The sequence below is a fragment of the Tetrao urogallus genome, assembly GCF_951394365.1.
Source record: "Tetrao urogallus genome assembly, chromosome: 13".
Classification (NCBI taxonomy): domain Eukaryota; kingdom Metazoa; phylum Chordata; class Aves; order Galliformes; family Phasianidae; genus Tetrao; species Tetrao urogallus.
The window spans coordinates 17,925,990-17,945,996 of NC_136826.1; the positions used below are offsets into that span (position 1 = coordinate 17,925,990).

The following is a 20,007-nucleotide window of genomic DNA, read 5'->3' on the forward strand; positions in this document are numbered from 1 at the left end:
GGGGTTGTGCTCAGGCTTGCCAGAGTGAAGTTTCAAGGGCCGATCCTTGGCTCCAAAGCCACCCCTGTGCTCTGCCTGGTGCAAAGCACAGCAAACGACTGCACACATCAGGCTTCTGGCACAACCGCGCTGCCCAGGAGCAAAGAGGGCTTTGACCTCACTGCGCAGAGGACAGCAAATACAACTCCCACCTCTTAATCCTATATCAGAGCCTCGCAGGAGCACCAGAAAAATCAGCCCTGCCCAGGGCAGCTTCCTCTGCAAATACTCAGAATTGCTCAGGTGCTTCTGCAGCCCCCACAAATGGCTGTGGGCTAAAAAGGAAGGAGTGGATTCTTCTCAAGGACCATTCATGGCTTAAGTATCTTTAATGGACAGAGCAGTACTTGTCACTTGTACTTGTCACCAGTCTGTTTCATCGTTCAGAGCTGGAGAGAAACACCAGGTAGTTACTGATTCCCTTTGGGAAAACAACAGCTCCAGCAACACAAGATATTTCAGCCATTCACAGGACAGAGGCAAAGAGCAGTTTGTCAATGAGTAACTCAGCAGCTGGTAGAGCAGCCTGGCAGAGGTACCACAGGTAACTTGACCTCTTGGGAGCAACAGGCTCAGAACAAGCTGTATTCTGTAAGGGCAGGTTTCACCTGAGAAATACGTGGTATGAATTCTCCCAGAGCATAACATTACCAGGTGGGGACTGTCATCCCGTGTGCCCTGCAGTAAGCAGGGCCTGCATGCCAGGAGCCACGCAGCTGGTTCATGAGAAAAGGCTACAAACATGAAGATTTCTTTTTTCTGTAAAAAAAAACTCTTTTCCCCCCCTTCTTGTAAACCACTAGACAAGCCTGAGCAACATCAGTTCTCCAAGCCACCGTGCTCACTGCTCTCATCCTTCTCTTCAGCCAGGCTGCTCTCGTCGATGTTCTCCAGCGACGCAGCACGCTGCAGTGCCAGCTCCGACAGCGCCAGCACGGGAAGCTTGTTCTGCTCAGGGTACAGCCAGGGCTTCATGTTTAGGTTGTGCTGCTGCTTCCAGGCAGGGTACTGCACGCAGGCCTTGTGCAGTTTCTTTAACATCTGATCAAAAGCAGGGAAGCGCAGAGGGAAACAACAGTGGCAGCTTAGACCAACTCTCGGCAATCTGCCCACTGCTGACAGCTACTGCATTTCTTTTCTGGCTGCATAGGAGCTCAGGAAAGGCCAGTTTTTAACTTCCTTGTAGGACCATTTTCTAATTGCTCAGATCTCCCAATGACATCAGCTGCTTTAGGAAAAGTGAAATCAAACTTCCTATAAACCATCAAGGCACAGAAAACCTCTGTGCCTGTCCTGCTCTGCTGCTTGGTTTAGGACCTCCGAAAGATCCTGAGCCTCGAGGTCCTATTCAGATGTTGCACGAACAGCAGAGGGGAGGGAGGACATTCCACAAGTGGAAACTGGAATAGTGGCATTATTCACCTCCCTCTGGCTTCGGAAATGAATCAGTCAGCTGTCGGGACTGGTAAGGCTGACAGAATGCAGTGTCACATTGAGGTGAGCCACGATGCACATTGCTAGTGCAGCTCCGCTGCCCAGGGACACCCATTCTCCAGCCCTGTGCTCCAGCCATGGGGTGGCACTTGGCATAGGCACCATAGAAACGCTCCACTCACCTGCGGCACCAGGTACTGCGAGGCTTTATTCACAACCCACTTTGGCAACGACCCTAATAAATTTGGGGGAGAAAACGTGAAGTTATTGCACCAGAAAATGGCTTTATTTCTACCAAGTATCCAACAGCCCTGATAGCAAGCTGTGGCATTAGATTTAACCAGAGGGTCTGGAACAGGGTAGGGCCATGTAACGTAAATGCACTCTTGGCTTATAAGCCAGATTTCCACTGTGACCAGAATTTGCATCACCACAAGTCCAGCAGCACCAGTTACCTTTTGGATCCACCTGAGCCAGGTAGGTGAGGCTGCAGCTGTTGGGCCCAGTTGAATGCACCAGGTATCCCGTTAGGAGACAGACCGCCCTTACCAGGTCCTTGCGCGGAGGGTATTTCTGTGCAGACACACCAGGCAGTCAGATGCTGGCTCCCATGCTCCCTGCCCTCTCCCTCTCTCAGGCACTGAATACACAGAGCAACGACCAGGCTAGATCAGCTGCCTCCAGCTGGGATCTCGTCCAGGAATTAAGAAGCTAATTGCGATGGGCTCTGGGAGTTCCAGTTTACCCCAGACATAGGTGGGATCCTGGGATCCTGTAACAGGACAGCCTTCTAGCCCAGCCTGCTCCTCACTCACCGGGTGTTTGATGGAGAAGTTGATAATGGTGTGATACCCATCCTCCACCTGCCAGGCTCGCAGCATCACCACATCCCTGTTCTTTAAGGGCTTTGGACATCGCCCTGGATGAGGAAGGGAAAAAGTTGCTTCCCCTGCCCAAGCACCACAAAGGAACCACGGAGCTCAGCAGCCCCTCAAGAGGCTCCTGCCTTGCCCAAGCATCCTCCCAACCTTGCTTTGCTACCTCAGTATCTCCACGCAGCACCACTCCTATCCCTCAGCAGCCCACCTCACATAGCAGCAGCGCTGAGCTGCATCCCGCACCCCAAATTACGTCCCTCCTGCCAGGCAGGCTGGGTAGGGCTGTACCTTGCTGAACACAGACCAAGGCTTTACAAAAGAAGGCCAGCACCACCCCTCGGCCCCCTGCACTCACAGGCATAGTAGCCCACATCAGCGTTGGCAGCCACCTGGGCAATGTCGTGCGTGTCGATGACGTTGCTGTCCCACTGCCGACGATACTCGCTGTCGTGCAGCACGTCGTACATCGTCTCTGCTGGCACGTCCGGGACATCGATGCGGCACTGCAGGGAGCACCGGGAGCTCAGAAGAGGCTCCGAAGCCGACCACCGGCCCGGTGCTGCCCCCCGGCCCTCACCTTGAGCTGGTGCACGGCACAGCCAGGCGGTGGCAGTTGGAGGCTGACGGCGAGCCCACCGCGGTCCCGCTGCCAGCTGCCATCCTGACAGCGCTGCCTGAAGGCACGGAAAGCAGCGGCGTCGGGCACCTGCGCCCGCTCCATGCGGCCCTGCACCGGGACAGTGCCTCCCAGCCCCGCTCCGTCACCACCCCGGGGCCGGGCAGAGCAGCTCCCGCCCCCTACAGCCACGTCAAAGCTGCCAGTAGGACACCGGCTTGCTGCTGAAGCAGGACAGAGGAGGTGTTGGTGAAATAACTTTATTTAGTGTGATACACGGCTGTGGTCGGACAGTCCATACTCATAGTAATAGTCACACTTGGCTAACAGCTAGGAGACAGCAGGGCCAGACACACACTCAATATTATACACATCCATAGAGAAGACAGTGGGAAGTGAACTATTTTATTTCACTAGTTACCCCTCCCCCCATTACTTATGGTCCCCCCCTTTTCCCCCCCAGGCCCGTGACTCAGAACAATACAAGGGCAGGCACAGTGCACGCCTGCCCATGAGAAAGGGACAGCAAAACCTGTTCTACAGCAGACACACACACACCAACAAATATCAGCAATTCCCACGTGACAGGAGTATGTACAGAGGAGGGGCTGAGTTCCTGCTGGGGCTGGGCGCAGAGGACCCAGCCATGCCGGCTGGAACTGCGGGTAAGGGGGTAGGGGCACTCCAGAATGAAATGGGGAAATGACATCCCAGCTTCCTCCTGCAGGCCAGCTCATGTGGAGGGAAGGGACAAAGCTCTCTGAGCACAAGGGCAGCCACCTGCAGCTCGGTCACCAGATGCCAGTAAGCCAACATGACCAGGAAGCAGCCATGGCACTCTGACCAGGTGCCTCTCCAACAAGGCCACCAGCACCCAGCCCGAGGTCACCCCCTCCCCTCCTTCCCCAGCCCACAGGTTTCAAAGTGCACACGCTGTGTCAGTGACCGACAAGGCATCCTGCTAGGAGGGCCTCACTAACCCAAACATCACTGTCCCTGTTTGTATCCTTAACACCGTGGCACGCTGTGCTGCTCCCCACCGGCATCCCCAGCAGCGATACATAGGCTGGGTGATGAAAGAACTGGCGAATGGCTTAAAACCACCTGGCTGTTCTTTTCTCCTCTCTGTCAACAGACCTCCTGACTTCTGGATTGGTCAGATGGACACACAAACACACAAAAAAAATATCACAATGAAAGTTTACAAAGAGCTCTACTAATATGGTTAGAAATCAGGGGCAGAGAGCTGAGGGAAAAGCGAGCTACTTCCCAACCTCAGGCATCCAGAAGTGACAATACAATGCACTCTAGCAGTGTTCATTCCCCTACTCACCCATGATAATAAATCCCTGCTAGCACTTTTCTCTGTTACCACTATTCCAAAAGCAGCAGGGTATTACCCCCCACTCTCTGAGACCACAACAAAAGCAGAAGCAGCTGTGATTTCATTGAGCAGCAACCTAGATATGAAGCCAGAACAGCTATCTGTGGCCTTCAATTTGCTGTAGCCCACCTGCTCTCCTAGGCTATGTGACCGCAAACAGAAGGATGGAGACTAGGAAAGGAACCTGAACAGCACACACGATTCCCAGGTATTGCTCCTGCAGTGATGGGCTCCACAGAGCTGTTTGCTTTCGCTGCTGACAGAAAAGACTGAGGTCCCTATAAATCACCCTGAGGATTTCTCCCCACCCACCTTCATGCTGCAAAGTCTCTGTACCCATTTCCTTCCCCACATCTTACTGCCAACACACCAAGCACCAACATCCTCCAGACAGGAAGATACTCACACTGCAGGGAGCAATCTGTGGGATGTCTCTGCTACGCAGATGGGAGCAACAAGGTCGAAGCAAAGAGTTTGGGAGTTTCCAGTGTTTTGCGTCACGTGAGGGTCAGAGTGCAGGGCAAAACCCAGAAGTCATGAGCAAAACTTAGCCAAGATCATCCACAAAAAGGAGAAACCGAAGAGCTAATACTGTGGGTGTGCCCCGCAGGAAGCCTAGGAACAGATAACCTGTACTGCCCAAAAAGGCAAGGCCAAGTCCACGTGACTGTTGTAAAAGGAGCAGCCTTTAAACAGAGGAAGTGGGGATGCAGAACAGACAAGACTGGAGTGGACAGGAGCTAGTTAATATGCAAGGCAGTAAAGGAAAGTGGAAAACCCACCCCCAAGCTTTATTTTTTTTTTGTCTTTTCCCTAACTTGGTGGCTTTTCCATTGCATTCACATGATACATCTGAGCAGACAGGCTCAAGGTGGGAAAGGGGAGGAAGAGAGAGAGAGAGAGAGAGTGTAAGGGGCACCACGGTGCCAAAGTGCAACAACATAAAAAAGTAAAATAAAAGACAGGACACTCATTCTGCACTCAAGGCTCATACCATGCAGTAAGAGGGGCGGCCAGGGCTGCTCCCCACCGTAAACAGGGAGTTCGCTCGCTTAGTAGATTGTTTTTTCAGCCCAAAGTAGGGTTGCCTAGCCAATGAGCAGTGATGTTCTTCAGTGAGACTGGCCAGCTGGGGAATGTGCTGCTACAGAACGGGCCTGTTAGCAGGAGCAACCGCTCTCCGTTACTGGCTGCTCAGGAGGCTTCTCTAGTTTGATGTCAATCACTGCAGGAGGTAAGTTAAGGAAATCAGACCCAGAGAACATGATCAGTATCTTAAAGAGTTGTCAGCAGCCCTTCTTGGTCAGAGCAGAGCGCACTTACAAGCAGTTCTGTGTATTTACAGAGACCACAAACAGGGGCCACACTTCACGGCTGCAGGTAAGCACCACACTGCTCCGTTTTCAGCCGTGTCTCTGAAAGACCCCCCTGACCCCATTCCTCCAATGTGCCAACAAGTCAGCGAGCCCACACTCACAAAGCGTTAATTGCCAAATCCTATGATATCCAGAAAACAAGGATACTGTCTTCTTTGCTCTTCTCTGGTGTGCTGTCCATCCCGGGTAAGGCAGCAGCCACACGACGGAATAGCTGAAAGGTAGCAACAGGTGAACTGACAGCTCCTCAGAAAGAAATCCGTGTCAAAAACTAAAAACACCACAAAACCCACCCCAATACTGCTCCATGGCAGACCTGAGCATCTTACACACTTGTTACATGGGTATTTTAGCAAGCAAAGCAACAATCAAATGCCACAAGACTTTTTTCCATAAACAATTTAACAAGCCTGCTTAAGGAAATGAAGCTACTGAATGCCTACCAAACAGGTGGCTTGCTTTTATCTGCTTCTCCTTGAGCTGAACATGGAGTTCTTTCTCATTAGAAATTGTTCATCTAGGGATGTACAAAAACAAATCCCCCCTGCATACAGGTAAGCATGTTAGAGGCTACCATTTACTATTTCCAGCCTCAACTGCTTTTACGCACAGCTACATTACAGTGCTTGGCTCGGGACCTCTAACAAGCCTTTAGTTTGTTCAGAGGTGTGCTCCAGAAGTCTATGGAACAACCAAGGTTCTACAGCCGACCCTTTCAGTTCAGTCCTGCTGTGAAACAGCCACCTCTGGGCAGAACGGCCAGCCTGGGTGAGCTGCTTTAAGCTACTGTCCTGGTTTTGTGATTTTTGGCTTTCGGTATTCCACATCCTAACATCATGTGGGGCACTGGGACTTTAACTGTCAATGCTCAAGTCCTGGGTACCTGCCCTGAAGAGAAGAACTGCATTCCCCAGGGGACCTTGCAGTCAGGAAGAGGAGGTTTAACTGCTGACAAGATCACTTGAGTTCTCTTTCTCGCCTGCCCTTCGTCGTGGGCGCTGCTCCCGTCTCCCTGCTGCTCAGCTGCACTGTGCATCTCACCTCAGCCTTGTGCTGAGGCCTATCCACCTTTCGGACATTCTCTCTCTCATTATATTTGATTTATTAGCTTCCATTCTGATTATATTGTATTATAGTGTGTTCTCTTGCATTCCGATAATATACTTAGTAAATTAGTTTGTTTCTCCTCAGATCGGTGCCGCTGTTTTAATTATTTTGGGGTCCCCTGTTTCCTTTTTTCCGGAGGCGCGGATCTGCAGATCTCTCCGCCCCGCTCGTCACGGAACCGGGCCGAACCAGCCCTTAAACCATTGACAGCTATTAAGGATGTCCAAGAGCTGGGAAGGACAAGCATATGCTCATAAAGACAGAAAATGGTTTTGCATAATTTTAAATTAAAGCATCCCGTGCTCAGAGCTCCCCCTGCCACCATTAATGAAGCAGCAAACAACACAGACACTGCTGGACAGCCAGGTGAGAGATGCCGTGTAAAAGCTTCTCATTTAAAGGACTAAAGGAATCACCAGCTGACAATGATTTTTCTTCACAGTAGCTTGGCAGATGTTCTCATCCACACCTTCAAAACACGTCACTTGGAAAACATATTAAGGCACTGAGCACCAAAACAGCCACAGAAACAAAACACATCCCCTAATCCTATCACCAGGCTCTTTCAGCCAGCTGGTGTGCAGCAAAGTTCAGCAGGTTCCCAGCTGGCAGTTTCCCAACACTACTCACGCTTATGCTCTCTGCAGATCCTTTACCTCAGCTGTAAGGTAGCTGAGCACTGGGGCAGCTTGCCTGAAGAGATGGAGTCTCTACTCTTTGGCATATTCAAAATCCAACTGGAGTCAGATCTGGGCAGCCTGCTTTAGCTGACTATGATTTGAGCACGAGGGCTGGACAAGATCTCCAGAGATCCCTTCCAACTTCATTCTGTGATTTTATTTTATTTTATTTTTTTGCGGCTCGTCAACAGAACCAGAAACTTCCACTTTGAGCATCAGCACATGCTACTGACTCGACTGGAGTCAAAACTGATTTTAGAAAACTGTGTTCATGGTTAGCAGCAGCAAAGGGAATGGACAGAATGAAGTTGGACAGGCTGCACTGAGCACCGCCATTTCTATTCCTCAGCATATTTCATTTTTAGATCCTCTTATCTTTCAAGGTAAGTTAAGTTTCCTTAGCTTTAACAGGGATTCACTGATTTAACACGAAGGAAGCTTTCACTAGGTAAAGCAGCAGCAGTGACCACTGGGCAAGGAGCATTTTAGAGGCTGACAGCAAATACAAGCAAGTATCTGAAGAAGATCTGAAGAACACGAACCCCAAGCAGAAGCTTAATCCTCCCACAGAGCAAAAGGAAAGTACAAACTTCCTGCCTCGAGAACAGAAGATCCATCTACCTGTTTCACATTGTATCCAGTCTTTGCACTGGTCTCAATAAACATCACATTCAGCTCTTTGGCTCTCTGTTCCCCTTCTTCTGTAGTGATTTGCCTGGACAAAGGTGCAAACAGAAGCAGAAAGACAGAAAGGAAAAACAGTCAAGAGGAATTGGAGATATCTGTGAGTGAGACACTCGTCAGTGAAAGGCCCCTTCACTGCCCAACACCAGGGTGCAGAGTCCAGAAGTGGAGACCTCAGGAGCTCTGGGCATTTAAGACCCCTGAGTTCTCCAGCTGAGGAGACATCAGGCAAGTGATTCAGAGAACAGCTGGACTTCAGACCATTACTAAAGGGTGATCAGCACAGGATGAAGTTTTATGCAATACATTTGAGTCTCATTCACAACATTCCCAAGGGAAGGAAGAATCCCCATGAGCTGCACCTGCTGCAAAAAGCCATTTCCCAAAAGCCAACTGAAGGGAACTCCACCAGATTGCAGAAAGAAATCAGAAAGGCTCCAGCAGCAGCTACAGCTTGTGTGCAAGCACCTGCAAGTGCATCTCTGACCAATGCCCTGTACATACCTGTTTCACATTATATCCTGCTTTAGCACTGGTTTCAATATACATCATATTCAGTTCTCGGGCTTTTCTCTCACCCTCCTCTATAGAAACCTGTCTACAGCAATGAGAACAAATCACAGAAAAGAAAAACCAAAACAAAGAAAAATAGTCCAAAAACTGATAAAAAGAAAACTGCAAAAAAACCAGCCACCAACTGAAGCAACATGGACAGGAAAGAAAAACTAACAGGCTGCAGCAAATAAAACCACTGCTATCCTGAGTTCAGCTTCTTGGCACCAGAACTCAACCTGAATCATCACTCAGGGGGAATGGGTTCCAATATGCTGTATACTACTTAAAACAAAAGAATAATGTGATAAGGTTCAAACTGATACTGTGTTTTCTTCCAGAATTAAGAGGCCCAGCATTGCAGCTTGCCACTGAGCTGCTTTTATTTTACAGTTCTGGTCAAGACAGCGGGGCTTCTTCTACTGATACCAGGATTTACATGAAATTGCAAATTCAAGCCTAGGCCAGGACTGCTGGCACTTAATTAAACTTCTGATTTTCAGTGCTACATCAACTCCAACCACAGCTATGGTTCAAATAAGTTTCTGGTTTTTATATCTGTATGGCAGAGATGAAACAGCTGTTCTGCACATACTCTTCTGTACCGCCAGAAAATAATGCAAGGCAGGAATTATCCCACTGGGTTTTACAGTTCTACAAAAAAAAAAAAAATGCAAATTGGTACAAATTAGCCTCAAATCTGAACTCCAGATTATCCTGTTAGAGAGCTGCAGGTATTTCCAGCTCCTGGGAGGGCGTAAGTGATAGCAGCTGGTCAGCACACAGAGCTGCTGAATGAACTACAACCCATCAGATTTCGTTCAGATGCTTTTAGGAGCTGAAATCAGAGGCCAGACCACTCTTGACTTCTTGCTACCTGGATTTCTTCACCTAAGTCAGCTCTATACATCAATCCCATTTCTGAAGCTCTGGGGCACTGAGTTCCCCCAACGTTTCTGGGGCGTAAGGCATGGATTACTTGCACTGGCCTCTAATGGAGCTGGGAAAAGTAAAACAATTGATGGGAAGGTGTGAAGGGCAGAGGAAACATCTCCACAAGTATCATCAGTACAGAAGCCCACGCAGCACTCAGGAAAACCTCAACTATCATGAGTTTTAGTACTGTGCTTTTCCTGCTAGGCACAGCAAACTAAAAACTAATAGCACGACTTGCACCGGGACAAAGGGCAAAAAGCATCCTTGTACAGCCAGGGATGCTGGCTCCTCTCTCACATGAGCATTTGTACAACACCAAAAATGTAAGGGGAAGGAAAAAAAAAGCACCACAGTATTTCCCATGGCAGGATTTACATCTCAGGGGTGAGTAAAGCAAAGTTTACGATTTAAAACATGGCAACATCCAATAATGGAACGGTCAGACTGCTGTTAGGCACATCATACTGAGGAGAAAAGTAAACAAGCAGGCAACCCAGGTAATAGTGCAGGATTTCTTTTCTGAGAAAACAGCTTCTGAAGATGGTATCTTGTGATTGGAAGCGTCTCATGAACAGCCAGGTCTCGATTTCATAAGACTCTGTTTTACTGTGAGATCCAGGCATTGCCCAGTTGTTTTTTTTTTCTGAGATTCATTTACACCAAATAAAAATTCCTCATAACCTCGAGGTCTCATATACCCTTTGAAACACAAAGAACACATCTCAGAGTACCCATATGCATGCATGTGTTAGTTTAAAGTACTGGGATTGTCAGAAGCTGCATTCTCCATTTTCTTTTTGTCAACTAATGGTGAAGTCGACCACTGAAATAAACAATTTTTCCTTATCTACGCTATTTCCAATGCATTCATAAAGGAAAATCTCTGAAAACATTAAATATGAATTTTAAAGGCAAACATTTTACAGCACGCCCTAAGATGTGAAATCCGCGGGACTTTAAGAGTCAAGGCAGCCAGTTCCCTGCTCTTCCTGGCCAGGGCAGCAAGGCCACCAGCTCCTCTATTACCTCTTGTCTGCCAGATCAGTTTTGTTCCCCACCAACATGATGATGACGTCGCTTCCCCTCTCTGTCCGAACATCATCAATCCACTTGGAGGTCTGCTGGAAGGAATTCAAGTCTGTAAGGAAGAAGCAAATGGGAATGCTAAGGATAAAAACTACTTTGAAGCGAGAAAGAAAACCCACGAATCTGGGTACGCCTGCATCCAGATGCTCTCCAAGTCTCCCCACATCACACACAAACGACCCACAAATCGTTTTCTGCCCGAACACAAAAACCCGCAGGGGCAGGGGGACATTTCTACTGTTAATCATCTTTACGCAGAACTCGAGGGAGCAGTTCTGCTCACATGCAGGATTTCAAACAACGAGACACCGAAGATCACTCACTTGTAATGTCATAGACTACCACAGCAATAGTGGAGTCGCGGATGTAGCTGGGAATGAGGCTGCGGAACCGCTCCTGGCCTGCTGTGTCCCAGAGCTGCAGCCGAACCTGCTGGTACCAGGCCAGGGAGAGCAGAGAGAACGCAGGAGAGAAAAGAAAGGAGGAAACTGTCCTTTAGAGAAAGGCCATTTCTAGAACCGACCACACGCAGCTCAGTCTCAGAAGCTGGCACTGACCTTGTAATCCAGCTGCAAACACTCGCACACCGCAGAATTTGGCTTTTCAGATTTCGACTGCACGCAATGTGCTTTCATTACCTCCTTTGCTTGCCTAGAGATTCTCCTACTCCCATGGCCACCACATCCCAAAGAGCTCCAGGTTACGGCTGCCACCTCCAGCCACTGCTGCTAAAGGCACAGGTACGTGACAGAGCCACCTTCCTAGCCTACCCAGGGTTATTCATGCAAGACCTCCTGGCTCACCATGACCCAGTTAAAACTCTTGGGGCATTTACCACATGGCAGACACCCAACTACCTCAAGTCTGACACCAAGTAGTGCAACAGCATCCATTCTCCCAGCATGATGCAGCCAGAAGATGGCAATGGAGATTTTCATGCAACATCAGGGCAACTGGTAACTTAAATTCCAGCAGAAAAAAAGCAAATGCTACAATACAGGCTTCATGTGCAAAAAGGGCACTGGGCTCTCCCCTTTTAATAAGCACAAGAGTCAGAACCAAGTACCAAATGCTGTAAGATACAGTTTGATCTCCAGAACCACCGTGATCTCCAAACACAAACCAAGTTATTGAATGACAGCACTAGCATCTGGTTTGCTACCATCCTTTTCCCCTCTTAGTATGTATGAACATGTGGTGCATGCAGTCATAACCACAGGCAGGAGATAGGCTGCAAGGGAGAAAAGAGTTTCTGAAGGTCTGATGGTTGGTTTGTTTACAAGAAAAATGTAAATAGATGCACACGTCTGCAAAATGTCTTGATACAACAGGTTAAACAAGACATATCTGTATCAGAACACCCACATGGTTGCCCAAGGACTTCAGGAAGATCAGAGCTTACAGTTAGGCCGTACAGTTAGGGCTCCTTCTTCTAAAGGCAGCTGTTGTTACAGTAGCAGAGATCAGGGCTCCTCACTACCCCTGGAAACTCAGGGTGATGAACTCCAAGGGCCTGGACGACCTCACGCCACTGCTGGCAGATCAGACTGATAGTAAGGACTGCTTCAGGCTCTGGGCTTTGAACTTCACAATGAGCTCCTTACAGCGTCCAAAACATTACTGCTGCACCAGCTTTTTTCACCCACAAAATTCACCAAGGGGGTGATTTAAATGCTCTAGACTGCAGATTCACAATCACAAAAGCAACTGAAGGTGACTGGCTGGCCCTGCTGGTCTTGCTGAAGAGGAACAAGTAGTGGAGCCAGCAGTGCTTCCTGTACTTGTTCAGAGCATCCTGGCAGGTACTCACGGGACTGTCCCTGTTTTACACAACTGTGATCAACATGAACTTAGAGAAGACTGAGGTTCCCAAATACAGCTGCTACTAAAGACAGTGCAAATGCACAGCTCAGCTTCCATTCAGACTGGAAACTATTTCTGTAACCCCCTCAGTCACCATTATCATGCCCTCAAGAGTACACAAGCGTATTCCTTCACTATCGTGAGAAAACTAAAAGCTTCCTAGTTGCTAAGCACAGAACAAAGAGCAGTAAAGGGAAAAAAATGATGTTATCTGAAAAGATCAGACCAATACTGAGGCACGATGAGATCAGCTGTCATTTAATTATTTCTGACACGTCTGGAAGTTGTTAATAACAAGCTAGACTGTGGCAAGATTGTTCCACCTGCCTGGATAAACAGCCTCCTAAACCTGTCACAACAGCTGGGAGGAAAAGATGCCAGCCTCTGCAGCCTGAAACTCTGCTCATGCGAACCCATTCCCAGCACGTCATCACAGCACATCTCAGCACCCCTCAAACCCCGAAAGATCAGCTTTACAATACTTTGCACCAAGCCAGAAATCCTCCCTAAATACTTAAGCTGCAGAATTGAAACACCGTGATTATTTTTGCTACGATCAACCTCTCGTTCTGAGGGCAGTTTGTGATCAGCTGCTCAGCACTTCCATCTTCCAAAGTGAAACAAACTCCTGATCCATAAAGACTCCCAATAAGCTACGGTCTGTGACAGAAGGAAGGCAAGCCAAAGGAGTGCTGTTTTGTTTGTTTAAATCTGTGGTGCTTTCTTTACTTCAGCTTAATTCAGGGGGTATGAATCCTGTCCAGCTGATGCTGTAGCTCACTTAGCTGAAAAAGCCAGATCAAGTGGAAGCGATAACAGAGTTATCATGAAATTATTCTCCTACACTAAAATGCTTATGCCAAGAGTTACAGACAGTTTCCATATGAACTCATTTATTCTTCAGAAATTGTGGTGAGAGGAATTCCTTCTCAAAAGCTCTCTGGCGACTCACATGAGTTGTCAGTTCTGCTCTTCAGTGAAATGGGAGCCTTGAATACTCACAAGTCACCACGTTGCTTCTATTTAAATGAGTGTTCTACCTAGTCTGGCAGTAACTCACTGGTTTGGCCTCTGAAATCGTCTCCTCTATTACCTCTCTCATTATCCAGTGGAGAAAACATATGAAGATTTGAAAAACAAAACAAAAAACACCAAAACAGGAAAAAAGCACAAAAAACAACAGCAAAAACAACAATGAACCCACAAAAAAAACAAACAGAAAGGCTAAGAAGTTTTCTAAAGGCTACCAGCCACCTTTTATTCCACGAAGTCACACACAGCCATAACCCCTATTCACCCACCTGCCAGGGCAGTTTTCTGTATCATTTCCACAGTTTGATTTCTGAGCAGACAAGACTTAAATGACTGCCCAGTGTAGGTGTCAGGAGATGGGGTTTACGTTGGTTTGGGGGCTTGATGCTCACCTATTTTCCCCCTCAGCCCACAAAACACCTGCAGTTCTGGGGCTGATGTTCTATCTTAACTGTGGGAATGCAAGAAAAACTGTTCAGAGCAGAAGCTGTGGAGCAAGATAAACAGCATGACAACCAAGGACAGCTCTAGAAGAACCAACGTCTCACAGCTCGGACTGGACAAGCGCCCGCGTGAGCGGCTGAAGGGCGCTCTGCTGAATGCTCTGCTGACACGTAAAGGTGGATGGGAAAGTTATGGGGGTGGAAGGGAAAGCTAGAAAAAGAAAACCTGTGAAGGTATGTAAGCAATGTGAGACCTTGTAGAGAACAATTCGCATCTGAGTCCGTGCATCAGACGCTGCACTGAACTACGTTCAGAAACCAGCACTGCCTCCAAAGCACAAAAGGCACACGTTACAAGCAAGGCCTCTGCAGACACTCAGGCTCAATACCTACTTGTAATGTCAAAGACAATGACAGCCACAGCAGAGTCACGGATGTAGCTGGGAATGAGGCTGCGGAACCTCTCCTGGCCGGCTGTATCCCACAGCTGCAGCCTGATCTGGGAAACGGAAAAGTGCAGGGAAGAGGGAAAGGAAAGGGCAGGAAAATGGAAAACAAAACCGAAACTCAAGTGAAATAAAAAGAAAAAAAAACTGCATGGTTAAAAAAAATGCAACAAAAGGAAAGTTAAAATGGAACAGAAGCGTGAGAAGAGGCAGCGGTACCTCTAACTGCAACCTGACACACCACAGAAACCTCTCCCCCTCCACACGACCAGCAGCAACTCGTACACAAGCACACTCTCCCATGTCCTAAATATCCCTACAGTACCTTCCAAACCTGTCTGCTAAGGAGGGAACTGTGCATACATACCTCAGTGCATTCTGCCACAGGGGGACTCCAGCCTACAGCTAGCTAGATGCGGCCACCCCAAATCCTAAGGAGTGCATCATCCAGACACAGTTTTGATTAATCCACTGGAAATTCTGATGTGAAGTGCCTAGGAACAGCAGTGGGGTACAACCCACTACATACAGGACATTATTTGGCATAAAGACATAGATGTCAAAGCATAAGCTGCAGTTGGAGGCTTCACATTCTTCATTTCAAGTACAGCAGACAAAGCCTATAGCAAAATATAGGACTAGCCATATCTGGGAGACCATTCCATTGTCTAGCTTGGTGTGCTAGTATTTCTCCCTCCTGACTTTCACTCAGCACCTCTCGTTATTTTAACAGGATAAATAATTAAGAAAGCTAACAGTATACCAGCCATTTTTCTGGCTAGCAGGCCAGGAGGTGCACGGCACCGTGACCTACACAGCCATAAGGAACCAGGACTACGCTTGAGACCTACAGACTGCTGCAAACAAGACACAGGCATTCCACCTTGACTTCACACGTGTCAAGCTGCGTTCTCAAGATCTGCTAACAACAAAAGAACATTCTCCAAGCAGCTCTCCCAAAGATTCAGTGAGGTCTTTTCTAACAATCAGCCGCTGGTAAGATGGCAGAGAAGCACTCAGGAGAATCTCGCCACACACAGGGATGAGATTTCTTCAAAAGCAACAGACCCAAAACAGTGCAAAAGGCTTCCACTGCAGCGCTGACCCCTCCCTCCTGCCAGCAGCTTCTTGGCCAGTAATAAAATGAGCAAAAAGGCAACTGCTAGCAAAACAGGAACAAATGGACAGATGCTGAAAGACAGGAGAGAGATATGAGGGAACTCCTTCTGCAAAATGGAGTCTCATGCAAGCTAAATTCAAAAGCGCTCTATTAACAGAAAGTCAGCATTGTGCTACAAATAGAACCTTTCTGCAAAGAGGAACCGTGCCACTATTGTTAATCCTGAATGACTTCAAAACTTGGAATTGCTTCCTGGGGTCTGTCCACATCCAGTCACACTGACAACCCCTACAGACAGCGCTGCAAATCCTGGGAGCAAAGCGTGCCTCTCAAGCAGAGCAGCCAGCCGCTCCCCACGGCTCGGACATGGGCTCACCCCAGTTTGGCATGGAAGGATCAGGCTCAGTGCTAGAGGCCTTACATGCTAGTGGGTACCAGCAAGGCCATGGGTCAGTGATCTGACTCAACAAAGGCTGTCCCTCTGAAGGTGCTGTGGGATTCCAGCAGCTGCTGGAGGCCTGACCAGCAAACGGCACCACAGCAGCTGCTGCTGCCACACCGACGCCTCACTTACCGTGCGATCTTCGAGATACATTGTTTTTGACAGGAAATCAATTCCAATGGTTGCCTGGAAAGAAGAAAAGCGTTAGGAACTGCCTCCCAGGATCTGCAGATCAGATCTTTCTACACAATCTCTAAAGAACGTTCGCTAACTTGTAATTTAGCTGTTGAAGTCATTTGCCCTCAAAAGAGTTGATAAAAACAAAGCAATCTGGGTATCTCCACTATCTCTATTTCACACTATTCTTCCAACACTTCTCAACTCCCAAGATCCTCCAAATTCTAATTTTACCTCCTTGACATTCGTGCATCTCAGCGCAGATCGTATCTGTCCTGTCATCTCCCTCTGCTTTACAGCAATTTGTTCTGGTAACATTTCTCTTATTAGAAATAACCAGAAGGTAGAGCAAATAAATTGTGAGCAACTGTGCTGAAACCTAAAAAGTAACGTTGATTCAGGGCTATCCAACAACAGAGAATGCTCTTCCTTTTCAAGGACAACCAGAAGCTGCACTTCCCAAGCAGTTCTTTCCAACTACCTCCTTCCATTCACATTTCCATTGCTGCACAGACATTCCACTCCAGAAACATCCAAAGTAACTTACAAAGTCAGAGGTGTTAAATGTTTGCAGGCATTTAAATCAAGCAGGCATCCTGGCCCCTCACAACCCCAGGAAACAAGTGACTGATTACTGAACAGATTTTAGTACAATCTCCAGACTCAAACATGAGCAGCACCACGTGTTCTGGAAGCATCCATTAGAACACGAACCAGCTGATATCAAACCACAGCTGCCAATTTCTGCAGTCAGTAGCTCTTCTCTAGGAGCCCTGTTTTCTGCAGCCAAGACAGCTCACAACAAGATAAACCCTCCAGAGCACCTAACAAGGGTTAGGAATAAAAGCACACAAAGCACAAGTGGATCTGGTTTCAGTAAATGACTCGTCCTCCAGAAAACCACCTTCTCTGTTACCTTCCAGCCTGAAATTACCCCAACTGAAACCAATAACTCTTCCTGGCCTGCATTAAAAGAGGCCACCACAGTCTCATCTTCCTCAAAGACATTCAGTACTCCTTTGAAATACCACTAAGCCATTTTGTTTCAGCTAACTCTTCCCAAGATCTCTGCGCCTCCTACACACGCTGAGCTTCTCAGTCTGAAGTCTCTCCATCCCTACCCTGCTCTCTCCTTGCCAAAATTCCCCTGACTTTTTCTATCTATACCCTTTCAGCTAAAAAACAAGACATACATTTAAAAATTAAAAAGAGAGAGACTCAGAGAGAAAATACACCACGTTGACTTCTTGGGGGTCCGTCCACGTAGTCTGGACTCAACTACTCCTATTTTAACAGGACGTCTATAAAGATAGCAGAGACCAAGAACTATCAGAAGCACACGTGTACCTTACTCCCCATTTCCTGATGCTCCATACTGACCTTCACTCATCCTCACCATTGTCTTTTTTGTTCACTGATCCCATAAACCAACGTTTCTCTTTGCTTTCCTCAAAGTTCTCCAACACCCAAACAGGATCCAAACCTCACAGCTCTCCTGCTCACTGCACACCCTGACAGCACACTGGGACTTAATTCCAGTCTGATCTACGTTTCAACTCACACTACAGTCTCGTGTATGATACTCAATTGATACCTCATGGAGACGTGCACAACAGGAATGCATTTTAGTAGTGGAAAACAGATGTGTTCACAGAGGAGTGTCTACCACATACCTGGTAAGTATTGTCGAAACTGTCATACATAAACCTGGTGATCAGAGAGGTCTTCCCAACTATAAAAGAAGAGGCAAAATTACTTTCAAAGAGCAGTGGAAGAACCTGCTGGTCAGGATTCACACACTGGTACCACTGAGCACCAGAATGACATTGCCAACATAAGGCTACTTCCCAGCTACTCCCACCTGGGAAATAACCAGCTGAGAAATTCATTCATGAGATAATAGGTGAGCACTAAATCAAAGGAATCTAAGAAAAAACCTAATCACTATGGAAACCTGACCCTCAATTTAGGTATGTTATGATGAGAACAGCATAGAGCTGCCTGTTTGCTTTGAGCAAGCAGTAAATCTGCTTTGTTATTCATATTTGGGCACTTATGTAATCACCAAGTCTGGGACTCCCAGATGCAAGCATCAAAAGCTGACACAGTGTTGCCTTGGACGTTAATTAGCTGCCACTAGCTCCACAGAAAAGCAGCGTTTAATACTGAGATCATTTGTCCATAAATGATATTTAGATATAAGGTAAACTCTTGTAAAGGGTAGATAACAGCAGGGCAAGGGAAATGGTTTTAAGTTGAAGGAGGGAAGACTTAGGTTGGATGTCAGGGAAAGTTCTGTACTAGGAAAGGGGTGAGGTGCTGGAACAGCTGCCCAGAGAAGCTGTGATGCCCCGTCCATCCCTGGAGGTGTTCAAGGCCAGGTTGGATGGGGCCCTGGGCAGCCCGGGCTGCTGTGAAATGTGGAGGTTGGTGGCCCTGCTTGTGGCAGGGGGTTGGAGCTTCGTGATTCTTGACGTCCCTTCCAGCCCATGCCGTTCTGTGAACTTTGATGGCTTGCTTAAAAAACACACATATCCAAATGTCACCAAGAGAAACAGTGCAAGAACTGATGAGAACGGGAACCAAAGACCCCCAATTCTCTTGGGAAGCTGCAAAAAACACAGATAGAAGGAAGGAAAAAAAAGGAATAAGCAGCTGCAGAAAGCAGCGAAATGGTGAGCGCCAGCAACAGGAAGGCAAGCACCTGTCAGCAGCAACATGGATCCCGCCTCGCTGAGGCAGCTCAACCTGAAAACTTCTGGAAATTCCTGCAAGACGCAGTCCTGCGGTCGAGGAGACGATAAATACGGGAGAGCGACACAGACGGAGCACCCCGATTTCAAGAAAATAACGCAAGTCATCCACGCACCGTGAGGGCAGGGGCACGAAACAGAGCCGGCGTCCGGCTGAAAGGAGACCGACGGCAGTGCGGGATGCGGGAGGCAGCCGCCGCCTCCGGGGGCGCAGCGCAGCCGCGGGCGGTGAGGCGATGCCGAGCCCTCCCAGCCCACCGACCCACCGGCCCCCCGGCCCGGCCTGGCCCGACCCGCCGCCCCCGGTTCCCCCCCCCCCCTCCCGCTCCGGCCACCGCCCCGCCGGCCCCGCCCCGCCTAACGGCACCTCAGCACCAGGCCCAACCCCCGCCCCGCTCACCGCTCTGCTCGCCTAGGAAGACGAGCTTGAACTTCCGCAGCGGGTTGCCGAACTCGCCGCCGCTGCCTGGGGCGGACATGGCGGCGCGGAGAGGCCGAGCCGGAGCCGTGACTGAGGAGAAGAAGAGGCCGCCGAGCACACACCGGCACCGCCGCCCCGCCCGCCGCGCCGCGCGTCACTTCCGCCGCCGCGATGGCGTCACTTCCGCCGCCGCCGCGATGGCGTCACCGGCGCGGCACAGCGCCACCTGGCGGCGGGCGGCGGCCTCGAGCCCACCCTCGTTGTAGCGCTCTTACAAAACGGCTCCGTTTCTCGTTTCGCGTCGGTTTATTTATAAACACGCCGAAAACATCGCGTCATTCAGGCCGGTGACGGACGACACGGCGCCCGGGGCCGCTGCTGGGCCGTGCGAGCGCCGGAGCTCCGCGCTCAAGTGTGGGCGGTGGGACAGCCCGATAGCAGCGCCGGGGCAGCTAGGGGGCAGAGCGGGGCAGAGCGGGGCAGCTACGGGGCACGTGGTGCTGAGGGCGGGCAGGGCTGCGGGGTGCTGTGGGGGTAC

At 49.0% G+C, this 20,007-nt stretch overlaps 2 protein-coding genes across 3 annotated transcripts; both read right to left on the bottom strand.

Annotated features, from left to right (window-relative positions):
- Positions 1-858: 858 nt before the first annotated feature.
- LOC306951371 (START domain-containing protein 10-like) lies at positions 859-3,072 on the bottom strand (the record flags this gene model as incomplete). Its single annotated transcript, XM_079541858.1, has 6 exons — positions 859-1,080; positions 1,656-1,708; positions 1,929-2,046; positions 2,289-2,392; positions 2,707-2,854; positions 2,929-3,072. The coding sequence occupies 6 exons, from the start codon at positions 3,070-3,072 to the stop codon at positions 859-861; spliced, it is 789 nt and encodes a 262-aa protein (XP_079397984.1).
- Positions 3,073-5,511: 2,439 nt separating this feature from the next.
- Positions 5,512-19,527, bottom strand: RAB41 (RAB41, member RAS oncogene family; the record flags this gene model as incomplete). Of its 2 annotated transcripts, XM_079542066.1 has the most annotated exons (8): positions 5,512-5,576; positions 5,875-5,941; positions 8,703-8,796; positions 10,713-10,824; positions 11,096-11,201; positions 16,251-16,304; positions 17,969-18,027; positions 19,449-19,527. In XM_079542066.1, 8 exons carry the CDS (start codon positions 19,525-19,527, stop codon positions 5,512-5,514), a joined length of 636 nt encoding a protein of 211 aa, XP_079398192.1. The 2 variants fall into 2 exon arrangements, with proteins under 2 accessions (XP_079398192.1, XP_079398193.1); XM_079542067.1 differs by lacking the exons at positions 8,703-8,796; positions 10,713-10,824; positions 11,096-11,201.
- Positions 19,528-20,007: the final 480 nt, after the last annotated feature.